At 35.6% G+C, this 14,849-nt stretch overlaps 1 protein-coding gene across 2 annotated transcripts in view; it reads left to right on the top strand.

The window, feature by feature from the left end:
* fwd (phosphatidylinositol 4-kinase beta fwd) overlaps positions 1–14,849 on the top strand; it is a 40,173-nt gene that overhangs the window by 17,176 nt on the left and 8,148 nt on the right. The window contains exons 1-2 of one of the 2 annotated variants that reach the window (XM_013315997.1): positions 11,645–11,879; positions 11,974–12,862. In XM_013315997.1, coding sequence (XP_013171451.1) covers positions 11,824–11,879; positions 11,974–12,862 — 945 coding nt within the window. In that variant the 5' untranslated portion in view covers positions 11,645–11,823. Of the gene's footprint in view, positions 1–11,644; positions 11,880–11,973; positions 12,863–14,849 lie in introns of those variants that run through there. The other variant, XM_013315990.1, reaches the window with a different exon arrangement.

Raw genomic sequence — 14,849 nt, 5'->3', positions numbered from 1 at the left:
GTTACGCTCTACGTTTGTAATGCAATACGCACTATTGTTTTACCTTATCTTAGCCTATTTATCACTAGAAATTTTAGTATGGGCCGATTAGGTTAGCTGGTTTGTACTGATATTTTTAAACTCCGATAAAACCAATCGCGACAGTCCATCACAATTCTCCTGATCCAGTCAACAGCGTTCAATAAACACGGCACTGGAGTGGAGCGTGCCAAATGATAATGTTTCTACGGGAAACAGATCAGAAACATAGTACGGCATAAATAGCTCAAATAGCAGCTGTTTTAGGTATAAAGTTTTGCTATGTGTTGTTCATCTGGTTGCATCGTTATCTCGGCTTGCAATCGATCCGGCAGATGCCGGGACCAATAGTGGAGCTTGACTCCGACAGCTGCATACAACTCGGCCGTATGATGCTTTGTTTACACGAGGACAGAACTGTGGTAGAGCAGCAAACTGTGCAGTATTGCTATTCATTGAACACACATTTACTTTCAAAAGAGTACTGTTCTGTCTCTCTTCTTCACTATTTAGTCTTTGTAGAAAAATAGCAAACTCTCGATGGAACTATTTTTTTCTGTTTTACATCAAGTTATTATAATATCGTACATGTTTTGTACCATGAAACATTTATTGTAGAGTTCGCTCTATTAGTTTTGGGTTAGTTTTTGAAATGTAAGAGTTTGTTTGAACATTTTAATGAACGTATTAACTTTGCTAGCCACTTTTTGTCTTTCACATTTGATTCGATATACGTTTGTCCTTAAAAGTTTTAAGTGACCTAGAGAAATGAAAGTCTGAAAGTCGATTGCGGTTTACGAACATATCTGCCTTGTATGTGTATTTATATTTAAATAAATTATATGTATAATATTAACAGTGATAATTAAACCCTAAAATTAATATCCTTAATAGCTTTAAATTCCACGTTTTGACGAGACAAGAGCACGTTTTTAAGCCAGCTAAAAGCTCATAAATATGAATATTTTAAAATTTAAAATTGAGAACATCCTAGATGGAAGCGTGTTTTTTCAGGTGAAACCTTTTATATTCCCTTTTAACTACACGGTACGTTAACTCTAGCAGCTACTGACCCGTAACAGATTTTTCGTTTGATAAATCAAGTTAATATACAAAATAAATAAAAGGAAAGCTGTCATTGTTGAAGAAAGAGCTATTTGCGTGTCTCAACTTGGTTGCTTTATTCTTCAACGCTTTTATTAATATGAATTTGTAATTTATTTTGTTTTACTTAGTTTATTGGACGGTAAAGGTGCATCGAACCACGCGATAAGTCATCTAAGTTATACATTAGTTGGGATTATATACTAAGTAATTACTTATGTGGGTGAACGATATTTAGATAATTTGAAGTTGACCGTTTCTATTTGACCTTCCAGTGAAAGTACTATCAGCATGTTAGGTTATCGAAGTTATTACCCGATTTGATGTACGAGTAATATGTATTAAAGTGCCTACTTATAGAGAAAAACTTTACTTATATTATTTGTCATTTATTGATTGCTTAGGTGCTCAAAAATTTTCATGAGTGACCATTTAACATCAACACTTATTCAATGATTAAGTTTGCTACCAAAGTTAGTATAGGTCTTAAACAATGAACTTTTAAATGAACTCTTTTTAGCTGTTTCTGAAGTTTTAAGTTTTGTTTTAATCGCGTCATTTGTACTAGAATCTTCTGTGGCACTGAATGCAAGCTCGCCGCGCTAGTTGCCGGCTCACGGAACTCGTTTTGACATTTGTGACGTGATGAGATCACTCAGCACCGATATGGTAGCTTGTTTGCCGTTAGCTTGTGCAGTTGGATCCTTTTAGCTGTTGTAACAACTCTCTAATATTTTAATGTGCATCATACTGGTGTGGAAGCATCTGACATATTTATAAATCAACATTACCTGGATTGATGTCTGTAATAGTATATCTCCAAAACGGTTGTATGGTTCTCATGGAAATTTGGTATTAATCATAGCCTGGAAGAACCATATACCATAGACTTCTTATTAATTTAAATTTCGCGTGCGAACTAATACTTTGAAACTCAATTTGCTTCAATGATTATACCTACATTTAACTAAAAGGCATGTAATTCGTATTCCACACCTTCGTTCTTTAAAAGGTGAAATCCTCACCTAACAAGATTTGTGGATGTCTACGCAAAAACTCATTACCTCCGCCCTTGTTACGTGACCTGAAAACGTTGCATTACACATCTGCCGGTGTTTTCAACAAACAATATGTGTACAAATTCGACAAACTTGACAGAAGCCGTACAATACATCTGGCTTACACTTTATTAGATTAGTACCCGCATGACAGACACAGTGTTTCACACGCGAAGGACATTCAATTGCCGAAATGATGCAGGCGATTTTAAACCTTTATGTAATTGAAATAAAAACGATATTATCTTGCTTCTATTTCAGTCACTGTTCATAACTTCGTTGAACGTGCTGCCTATTCACTTAATCGGTTTTGAATGGCAATAGATATAACACGTGTTTCTTGCTGTAGCTTTTATTGTGATTTATATTGATATAAGAAATATTATGTTTTTGTTATATTATTAAATTAATATTATTAATGTTTCTATACTGTCTCGTCGATGGAGTTCGATTCCAAGAAGACATCGCGATTATTACTCTTAATCAAGAGATCTATAAAATTTAATTTATTGTGGTGTTGGTTGTTATAAATTAATAGAAGAGGTATATTTTACTACCCTATGTGTTCTGCCAGACTATGTTCTGCATCTGTGCAATTTTTTTTTGAAATAAGTTGAGCCGTTCCGGAGATTCCTTCAAACAGACATCCATCCATCCATATATTCATACGTATTTATAATATTAGTAAGATTATTTTATATCGTACGTATTATAAAATGTTAACTTAATTGATATCGAAGTTTGTATTGTCTTTAATACATAAAGCTTTAATTTATAAAGATGTACCTTTTACTAGAATGTTGTAATTATTTTAACATAGTACATGTTACATCTACACGTTGAGTATACGAGCCATTAATAGCGTTAAGGAATTTAACCATGATCCAATTCTTAAAGCAGCTACTTTTAACAGTTTGCCAAAACAGTTTGAACACATTGCTGTAACAGTTTACCGTTTTGGTATTCATCAATATGTAACTAACCCGCATTTAACTGTATGCATATTTTTTCTTGTTTAAAAACGATCGCCCGTATAATTATTTTTTTCAATATTTTACCTGTGCACTTTCGAATCGATATAATTCTGAATGCATGAAAACATAATTTTGCTTACACTTGACTTCATCCGCGCGAAATTAAAAAAATGTGTAATAGGTAGATTACATGTTCTTCCAGACTATGTTCTACATCTATGCAAAATTTCATTAAGATACATTGAACTGTTCCGAAGATAACTATAAAAAATCCATTTTAAACTTTCACATTTATAATATTAGTAAGAAGTAAGATAAATACAGAGTATCATAATAGAATGGCTCTTGTCTTATCGTAATCGGTATAAATAAAGATAACGTTGTTACTCATACTGACTTATCTATGAATAATCTTCGTAAACATGTAGGAAGAGCTTGCGAATTTTTTGTATGGAGAAGATGAAAATTTAACAAGAAATTCTCACAATGAATTAGTAAGTGTTCGATGGCCATCAAACAGGGTATCGTCGCTTCTTTCAATGGATCATGTTTGTATAAATTAATTATGGATCGAGTGCTTCGTGGAATATTTTAATTAATGTATACTAGTTTACACTGAACATACAAGTATTTGCTGTATGGATGAGGTGTAGAGGGATCTGCAGGAGTTCCAATTCTTGGACTATGAGATGGCGTGTCACCACTTCGGGTCGATGCACGGCTCTAGTCAGTTTAGTTAACTAACCAATATTATGATATGTTGATGTCGAAACGTATTACAATTAGGTTACCTATCGCAAATATCCGATTCGAATGTAAAGTAAAGCATATCACATCTCGACAGACTTACACAACGTCACGGTCCAGAAGTATTCGAGAATACACTTGCTCAATCTTCTTACAATTAGTATGCGGCTAATGTTTCGCATGTATTGCCCAACATAATGTGACATGTTATTGTTGTGACATTAAAAGTCTGGCGAGGTCAACGGTTGTACTACGTGCTCATGCACGGTTGTAAAGACGAGAAATTGTTGAATTTGTCTCAACTCTTGTGAACTAGAAAATGAGATAATACTGTCATTTTATGACTCCTGATGTAGTTGTCATGTTTATAGAAACCTTTCACCCTAGGCTCTTAGACTATGGGCCGCGGACGAGAGCGAAAGCGTGCCCGTGGCCCCGTCCTGATGCGTTGGAGGAACAGAGGGGTTTAGTGGGTATGCCTCCTCTATGGAGGAGAATCCCACATAACTACCGCGTCCCCCCCGGGGCGCGGAGTATGCATAAGGCATTCCCCTCTGAAAAAAAGGCTCTTAGACTATTCCTTTATACTAATCAGAAATATCACAATACATAATGTATTATGTATATTGTATATATTTTGTACAATAGTGGAATACAGTTGCGTTCCAGTTAGCCAATGAACGTTGTTTGAAAAGATGACAAAATCGTTTTGAGAAAAGAAAAATTTTATGATTCAGATATTACACCAAGATAGGTATGCAAATCACTTATTATTTTTGCGTCGTTTTTTGATAAAATAACATATGCAACCGTGAATTTGTAACGTTATTAAAAATTTGGGCTATGAAGTAAATGAGGCATGATATGTAGTAAAATATGTAGTAGAATCTGATAGTAGGTAATGTACCTTTTAGTTTAGTACCATAATTACAATTAAATAAAATATAGGAATAAAAATTCATAGGAAATTAGTTTTTGATGTTATATATTTCTCTAACAATTTTGAAGCGGATGTTAGAAATAAAATGCATAGAAGAGATAGCAATGTTAATTTTCATCATAATGCAGACGATAGCGGTCATGTAGTGTTTTAATAATTTAGTTTATTATTATAGAAATGTTAAATATTTTTAAGATCAAGACGTAGCTTAACTTTTGTTATAGTAATCAATAGATGAAGATAACTTGTATTTAATAACATATGTCTATACATTGGTCAGTGCGTTAGTTATGTCGCAATCCTCTTAAGAGTGTTAATTTACTTAATTGGCCGTTGTTTTTCGTAACACTTCTACCGTGTTTAATTTCGACTCCGTTCTCACGGAGGGCCGACGACTTTCAATTAATTAATTAATGTCTGTTTACATAACATCATTAGGTGTCGGCAATATATATTAGTTAGGCCTTCCGTACACAAGACGATGCTAATTTACGTACTGTCGACTTCCGCAATAAAATGTCTTAGAGGTTCGTACAGGCACGTGTCGTCGACATTTCCATCTGTCATCGCCAAAGCCAGTCGCTAGCAACTTATTTGACAAGATCGTTAGGAGAAAAGCTGCAGCGATTTTGACAAGTTGGAACAAATCTTCATCGCGTGTAAGGAACACGTGCTACACAATACTTGCAACGCAAGGATTCAATATTACTTTCAAAGATTTACATATCGTTGTGTACGAAGGGCCTTATTCATATTTGTCTCTACACCTGCGGATACGAGATATACTAAATTTACAACGTCATTTATAATCGGACTTAAAGTTGAAAAACAGATATTACTTTTAAATGTTATCTGTTGCTGATCTTGGCAACGCATTCTTGGACCTTGTTTGATTTTATTTGCCGCTTACTAGGTTCGGAAAGACAAACTGATTCTTTGAAAACCGTGCGAGCGAATAATATTTTTGATTCCCGCTAAAGACAACGATTCGTCTTATATAAACGTAGCCGGCCTGTTATATTTCATAATCTATATAACAAGTAAATGCAAAAGGAACTATTTGCAAATTAACAACATAATCTTATCTCTTGAGTGAGTGATATTAAATGTGCACTTGTTATCGACATGATTAAATGTTTGTCCTATCCGATGCATGTTATTTCCTATTGGAATTATTGTATAAATTTAGTATATTAACCTATGCGACGTGGAAAAAGTTAATTGAGTTTTAATTTCATTGCAAGGTTAAAAATCGTGAAACGTGTGTTCTAAATTAACACAGGCGAGTCTGCTATTATTCAAGTACATTTTTGTCAAGATATTAAAAATTCACTTTCTGCTGTAATACCAACATTAAAAATATTTTAGAAAATAGAAAGTACAGGTACAATTTACACGTTATAAACTATATAAAGATAGTCGAAATTCGTCACATAAGAAAGTATGTACGGTCGTAGACACCAAAAGCGGCAAGGTCGCTCGCAAGAGGCGTTCACTTTCGCCGCAATTCGCTAAGCACGAACCTTCTAATACACGTAAAGCGCTTTACTCGCTTTTTTGCTTATTTCTGCAAAATCGACTCTAGAAACTAGTTAACTCGTACCGAGTTATTCCTTATAAGAACTTTGTGCATTCCCAAGTAGTAAGTTTATGGATCAAGTACAATTTACTTGTATGTAGGTCTTGTTGAGTTTTTAAAGTATAAGTTTTTTACAGTTGAATATTTTAAAAGTAAGGAGTTGTACCGTTTTTAATGAATCTGTTCTAACGTTCAAAGTTAGTTCAAAATAGTTATTTTAAATGCGTCGCGGTTTATGATAATGCATATGTCATAAATGAGGTTTATATTGTTTTTTAAATATACAATGATTAGGTTATCTGACCTGGTGGGCGGGTAGAAGATTAAGCAAATTATGGCTGCTCAACACAAGATCCTTTTCATGCTGTAGCTGTTATGTTTTTTGATTCCTTTAGTTTATGTTATGTGTAATCGGAATTCTTATCAGTAGCAATGTAAAACAATCAATTCATTGGTAGTACGATAATCAATCTGATCTTCTTTAGATTCCAGTACCGCGGCTTTCACCGGCAAATGCACAACAATGCAAAGCACCGGCTCAAATCAATTCCACGTTGTTTTGTCATTGACGTCACTTTTGTTGAGAATTTCTGTGTTTGTTACGCTTTAAGCAAGTTTGATGTACGGCATTCATGAACTGTATAAAATAATTTTCCTCTAAAATTTCTCAAATTCAAAAATATTGAGACTATAGCAGACTAGCTGTCGCCCGCGACTCTGTCCGTGCGGAATTAAAAACAAACTTAATTAGTAGCCATTGCGTTCTTCCAGACTGTTTTACATCCATGCCAAATTTCACCAAGATCCATACAGCCGTTCTCGAGATACAGAATGTATCAAACATCCATCCATCCACCCAAACATTCGCATTTATAATATTAGTAAGATTGTGATTATTTTTAAAATAATTATTGAAATTGATCGTATTATTTGGCCAATTGTAGCTGAACGGAAAGTTTGCACAACCGAAATGGAATATACGTGTCACAGCTGAGTAGGAAATGTTTGAGATGAATATGATGTAATACAGGACACATTTTATTAGATATTAGCAGTTGCCCGTTACTGAGTCCGCGCGGAATTAAAAAACATATAGTAATAAATATAGCCTATGTCACCTGTAGACTTTTCTTACGGTGAAGGAAAACATCGTGATGCAACTTGCACGTATCTGAGAATAAATTAAAAGATATGTGTGAAGTCAACCAACCCGCACTTTGCCAGCGTGGTTAACTATGGCCTAGTCACCCCTAACTTAGCGTAGATTCCGAGCCCCTCGATGCGGACGTATATTGAGCTGATGATGGTGACGTCACCTGGAGTATAGTTTTCCAAAGGTGAAAGAATTTTTCAAATCTGTACAGTAGTTTGGAGGGCAATGCAAACAAACTGAATCATATCCTTTCTCTTTATATTCGTAGTAAGAGAAAAACGTAACCTTATCGTAAAAATTATACTGTCATTAGTTTTCTAATAGCTTGGTTCAGATTCAAGGTCATACAATGGATAGTTTTAAAATTCTGAAGAAGCAGTATCGATATAGTATTACGAAGAAGGTGTCCATTACTAAACGATGATATGACCAATTATGCTGTTATGAACGAGTTCTTGGTACTGGCTAAAGATAAATAACCTGTTTGTTTAGTTTTAATAAATAAGTTAGTTAAAAGTGGTATTGCTAAAGCAATAGTGAAAGAGAATGCATAAATGATTACGAGATTGAAAAGAAATTAAAATAGTAGAATGCATCCATACAGAAGCTAAACACTAATCATTCTACTTACATCTTACTAATGTTATAAATGCTGATGTTTGTTAGAAGATATCTGCAGAACGGCTGATCTCAATTTAATTTGGCATAGATGTAAACCATAGTCTGGAAGAATATATAGGCTAATTAAGTATTTTTTTTAATTCCGCGCGGACAGAGTCGCGACAGCTAGTAATTAAAGAACATCAAAGTATAATTCCATGTTACATACTATCTTAATAGATTCATTGCGCAAGTTTTTTGATAAATTTTAAAAACTACTCTAAATGTGAAATTGTATTTCCTATGCATTAACCTGATCGAATTTTAACACAGTATGTTTTAACATGATTATGTCATGAATGGAAAAGTTTTATACGTCCTCATTGGTATTACGCAAAACTCACGTTGAATATTTCGTTTCTTTTTCTATTTTAATATCAACTAGGTGTCGCCCGCAAATTAAAAAAAAAAACTTAATTAGTAGCCTATATGTTCCAGGCTATGATCTACATCTGTGCCAAGTTTCATCAAGATCTGTTGAGTCGTTCCGGAAATACCTTCTAAAAAATATATATAACGGTGGTAGAGCCCGCTTTAACATCTTCGCACGAATCGGCCCGGCTCGCCCGGTGAAATACCACGACCACACAGAAGATAGGCGTCAAGTGGAAGCAATTCCGCGTTTCGTCTGATGAGTGTACTTCCCGGAGGCCTAATTTAGTCTTCTTTCCCTTCCTACCCTTTTTTATAAGGAAAGGATGGGAAGTGGAAGTGGACTTTCCGGATGAGAGGATGCATGGGAAGGGAAAATATTTTCTTTCTCTGCATCCTCTCCGTCGATTAAAGGCAGGCAACGCACATCCAATTGCGTATGTGCAATGGGCAACGGTCACTTCGCTATTTCAGCGATTTCAGGTGGCCGCTCGCTCGTTTGCCACCTTATGATATATAAAAAAATATATCCAATCATCGGTATAAACTGTCGCATTTATAATTTAGGTAAGATTATGATACAGTATACTTTGTACGTTGCTATATATGATTTGGAATTCAATTTATATGGACTCTTGTCCAGAATTTATGCATATATAAGCTGCTAGCTCCATAGTAATAAAAGTACATACGACATTTTCGTTTGCACTTTGCATTCAATACAATACTTTTATACAAATATATTGATGATGAAGAAATATTGACTCAGGTACATTTTCCTTTTTGAGGTTTTAAGAAATACAGTATTTTTGTTTTACTTTTCCTTGATATCATCGTCAATTAAGGAAACGGATGTTTATAGGTTTTTATAAATTACAAAAAAAAAACAATGTTTTCCGTAATTGTAAGTCTATTTTTGTCGTTGATGATTGAATGTCAAATGATTGTTCAACGAAGCGAACGTCAATTGGCATCAGTATGGCGCCGTTGAGATATCAATTTATTTTTATGTTGGATTGTTTTTCATATACATTTGGAATATTCTCGAAATAACCTTTTATGTAATAAACAACTAATTAATTTAAGATATTGGATTGGTCCATCTTAATTAAATGTTTTCAAAGATTTCTCTTTAAAAAATTTGAAGACGTATCGATAGTTTGTTTTTAAGGTTTTTTTATTATCAGTCGTGTTAATTTTTATTACTGTCGTTATACATATCCATTAGGACAACGTTAATAAAAGAACATCAAACAGAGATGCAGTAATGTGTTGGCTTTGTTCCAGCCGTTACGTAGTTTATCGTCACTAATCGATCATTAAAATCACCACAGTTTATATTCTTGATCACAACACGGAATAGAAAAAAATATTTTCGGATTTCATTGTGAGTTTAGTATTTAAAATCAGCTTTGATCTTTCAATCACATTTTAACACTCAAAGTGTGTTTTGTTTAGATGTGACGTCACTTTTCATTTAATTGTTTTTATTTAATTCCAATACACGTTCTGTGAACGTTATTACATTCCACAGAAAGCTGTTATTATTATGTAAACACTATTTCCCGTAATTCTTTTAACAGATACATAAAACAGCAACCCTAGGGTGAAGGGCGTTTTTTCAATACTGAAGAAACTAACATTAACAAAGTTTAAAACATTCGAAGTATTTCTTTTTGTTTGAATTAGGGTCATTAGTAGAAGTGAATGGGCGTTGTAGCCCTCGTCGTTAGCTCATCGTCGGCACATCTGCGCACGCACAGACCCGATAACGTTCCAAATATAAACGTACTATTCATTGCCCACTCGCTCTCTTGTTCCGATTTGAGAGTTCTTTTTATAAACGTTTCCTTTGCTTCCCTTTTTAATAGGTTAGGAAATTTTGTTAAGCTTTTTAGTAACGTTTTTGTGCTTTTACTTTTGGGTTTCAAAATCTGGTTTATTTTATAATGACTACAACTAGACATATTCAAGAGAATCAATATGCATTTTTGTCGTCAAATTAATCTTATTGTTGTTAAAACTGCTGGAAGAATAGTATAGTCGCATCACGGATTAAAACAGAGTATCTCACAGACTTTGTTTTGGCTATTGCTGCTTTTCGCTTGCGTCTCAATCTCAATGCAATAGCCGTCGTATTACGCTTCTCTAAATTGATTGAACGCTACAAATTGTACGAGGTCGTCGTCCGCTTTCTCCATCGGGCTTTTTATATTATGCTTTCGTAAATCTTATGTCACGGACTCACCCGTTCACAGCTGCGCTCAGACGTCGCATACAAATATTGCACGAGCCGACTCTATGTTTAGATACATATTTACATTGCTAACTAACTGTTTTTGCGTCGCTTACTCGACGCAATTGATTTAATATGTTCTATGTCTAATAAGGAATTGCTTTGAAATTCAATCGGCGTATACGAATTTGGCAGCCGCGTTAACCTTTTACGATGTTAGGAATGAAATTCCATTCCTTACTGAAACGTCTTACAACCAGAGCTTAAGTCGATTTGAGCTGCGTAAGGATTAAGAGTCAAAGAGTGTAGAGGAACGATCGTGACACGGATCCATCAAGATTTATTCATAAATATGTGATAGCTTATTCAACGGATCGGAATATTGATCTTAGTAAATTTAATTAAAAATCACGATTTAATATATTTTTTTTAATGTAAAGTACACATAAACAATAGCGTTTCTAGTTAATACAAGCAAGGTGTTCATTTTGATAATCATGATAAGTCTGATAATACAGCAACAGCAGAGAAAGAATTCATATTGTACTTTACAATAATAAGCTCAACAAATTTTGACTTCTGAAGTAATAACGTAGATTTGCTTAATCGTGCGTCTGTTTGCACAATTGCTCAATAACATACATAGAAGTAAATGACGTCGATCTGAACCTAAATGTTTTGTTTATGCGTTTCGCCAGTTGTTTGGTCGCGTTTCGGCCGCGGACGTAATCGAGGTGATCCTTATTCGAATGGTATGCAGGCGGTGTTGCTGTTTCCTTGCGCAAAGCAGTCGGTCGCGCGCTCGCTCGCAGCTAGGTCGTGCGTATTGCTGCCGTCCTACGATCGTTGGAGTACGTACTTCCCGCGCTCATGTACACAGTACACACTATGCGTGCAGACATGGCTGTGTGAGAAACGCTAATTGTGTTTGGTGTGCTCGTGTCAACAGTTTGTGACTAACTCGTGATTTATAACATATCAAATGGTTCGAAAAATTGTCGTTGTCGGTATACGTTATTACGAAGACCCTTTCTATAAGTACGTTGTGTATAAATAAACGTGATTTGTGATTGTATCCTTTGTAGCGAATTTAGTCGTGAGAGTTTTAACCGTCTGTGTGTTTTGTTCGCAGACATGTGACGGGTGCGAGTGGGCCACCAGCGGGATGTGGCCACCAGAGAAACAGATCGCTGGACTCGGTCCTGCAGAGGATACCGGAGGACATGACGCCGACGTCACCCGAAGGTGCGCCGCTGCGGCTGCCCGGTGACGTCGCAACGCCGCGGCTCGCACTTCCTCCCGGCGTGCCCGCCGGCTCTGACGACTCCGGCATCCATACGCCGCCCGACGGCGCCGATGAGGACCGGCCGCAGCCTCCCGCCGCCGCGCGCAGCCGCGAGAGCCTCGACTCCGGCAATCCCGAGGACACGGACAAGCCGCCCGACCCTCCCGACACAATACCGTCGATCCCTAATGAAATATCGGTGGCGGAGACCTCTAAGAACAAGGGATTTCTCCTCAGACTATTTGAAAGCAAATTGTTCGATATGAGCATGGCGATATCATACTTATTCAACTCCAAAGAATCGGGCGTCCAGACGTACCTGGCCAACAAGTTGTTCTCGTTCCCTTACGAGGACGTGGACTTTTACCTGCCGCAGCTGGCGACCATGTACATAGAGATGAGTGATGTAGCGGACGTGCTGCGGCCGTACCTCGTGCACCGCTGCAAACAAAGCGCTGAATTCTCATTGCGGCTCGCGTGGCTGCTGACGGCCTTCGGTGGTGACTCGAAGAGGTCCAAGGCGGCCAAGCTGCGAGACTCGATATTGGCGGAGGAGATAAGGCCGGCGGCGCGGCGAGGCCATCACAGGTCGCAGTCGGACGCCTCCGCGCTCAGGATCACTACGCCCTCAGGTCGGCATCTTGGCGACCTGGCGTCCGGTCGCGCCTTCGACAACGGCTGCCTTTGCGGAGAACAATGCTCATGTGGCGCACCCAGATTAGCCCCGCAGACACAGGTTAGGGTTATATTTTCATAAATTGCACTTACACAAAAATACAACTTAAGCACGGCAATAAATAAAGTTATTTTTAACTTTCATTTTAACGCTGTGGGCAATAGCGTACTTGCAGCAAGCTGATTAAATTACACAACATAATGTAGGTTCAACACGTAAATAAGAATGTGATATGAGTGCAAAATTAATCGAGTTTAATGAACGAATTGTGCGTGCATGTCACATAAAAATGATGTATAATACATTATCATATGATAATAACAGTTTTATGATATAAGCTTTTAATAATTTATTTATTATTTTATGTCTTTATAGACTTTAATTTATAACAATTTCAATTGATTAAGTTCTCATTCAATAACTTTAATCCATTTATACATAGCACAAGAAAATATAAAATATACAATAACAAATTTCAAAATATTCCAATCAGTAAGTTACATGCAAACTAAAGTTTATTTTTTTTTCAAATAAAATACTAACGTGTCATAACACCAAAGAATAAGTTTGCGACACATTTTGAGGCAACAAGTGGCTTAAGTAAGTCTATTTCAGTCAGTTAAAATGACTCATTGATTGCTATAAGGTTCAAAGAACACTTTAAGGTAATTAAGTATTTACTTGTGGCGCCAATATAACTGGCGACATGGAGGCGTGATAGACATATAAATATATGTGAATGTGTTTGATTAGAACGGACTTCCGTCGACTAGTTTCCATAGTGTGCCCGTTGTATCACAACGCCATAGTGATATTTGTAAACTTTGATATTATTACTAGAGGGAGCTTGTATCAATTATGATGAGAAAGTGAAAAGTTTTCTATAGAGTCAAGCAATTCATTGCTGAAATTGTTGTTAGTAACAGCATTAGATATCCGATGTTAATATGCTATAGTATCGATTAAATATTAAAAGATAAAGACTAATTTAATCCTTACAGATAATGGTATTACGTAGAAATTATAAAATATGTATTGTTAGAAAGAAAAACCGACACTGTGCCGGTGTACTGGCACAACACTAGCCTAACTAAAATGTCGACGTCTATGTCCCCTCACTAATCATTCTGACACTTGATTTTGCAATGTAAGCGCGCCATTCGCGCCAAAGGATTGTAATTAATAATGTCTAAAAGTATAAAGTATTTGGCGAATCTCGATTCCAGGTCATATTTTAACAAATCATTTTAAAGCTAACAAAGAAGTATTTTAATAATTTTTATATAATGTTGAACGTTTGCGTTGATAAAGTTTCGTATAAACATGCTGTTCAAGAACTAATATATTATAAATATTTTTACGTACTCGTGGACCTTTTTGTTTGTTTTAGATTATTGTTTCCCTGTTTCTTGATAGGACAGAACTGAAATAATCACGTAACTTTTCTATGTTTCGTACTTTGTACATAGTAAGAACAATGTCGCCTTTTTATCTCGGTTGTGTCGACATGCCACTAATTATTTTTTAGTTAATCTATCATATAAATAATGACATTTTTGTCACTGTAATATGTATTAACCAATGATCTATGAAACTGTTGTTAAGTTAAATAAAAGAAATGGAACAAATAAACGCCAACCCTATGTCTTATAAGGACAGGGTTAATGTAATGCATGTTGTTCTGAAATTGGTACATCATAAATGTAATATAGTTTTAGACATTATTAGTTAGAATCATTTGATGCGAATGACGTGCTTTTGTTACAAAGTCCAGTGTCAGAATGAATAGTGACGGAACATAAACGTCGATGTTAAAACATAAGTAATAATATAAAATATAATAATAATAAAATAAAATAAAATATAAAGTAATAACATAAATAGTAAGGCTAATAGACTCAATACACTGGGTCATTTTCGGTTTATTTTCCTAACAATAGGAAACTAACAATTTTATCAGAATAGTTGTTATATTAGGAAGAACGCCAACAACATTTACTCACAAAATCTATATCAAACAACCCTTGGTGTTGTAAAAGGAACAAAA

This window comes from Papilio xuthus, unplaced genomic scaffold (genome assembly GCF_000836235.2).
Source record: "Papilio xuthus unplaced genomic scaffold, Pxut_1.1 DF829129.1, whole genome shotgun sequence".
Taxonomy (NCBI): Eukaryota; Metazoa; Arthropoda; class Insecta; order Lepidoptera; family Papilionidae; genus Papilio; species Papilio xuthus.
Note: the sequence above shows the minus strand (reverse complement) of the source record. Positions and strands in the feature narration are given on the sequence as shown.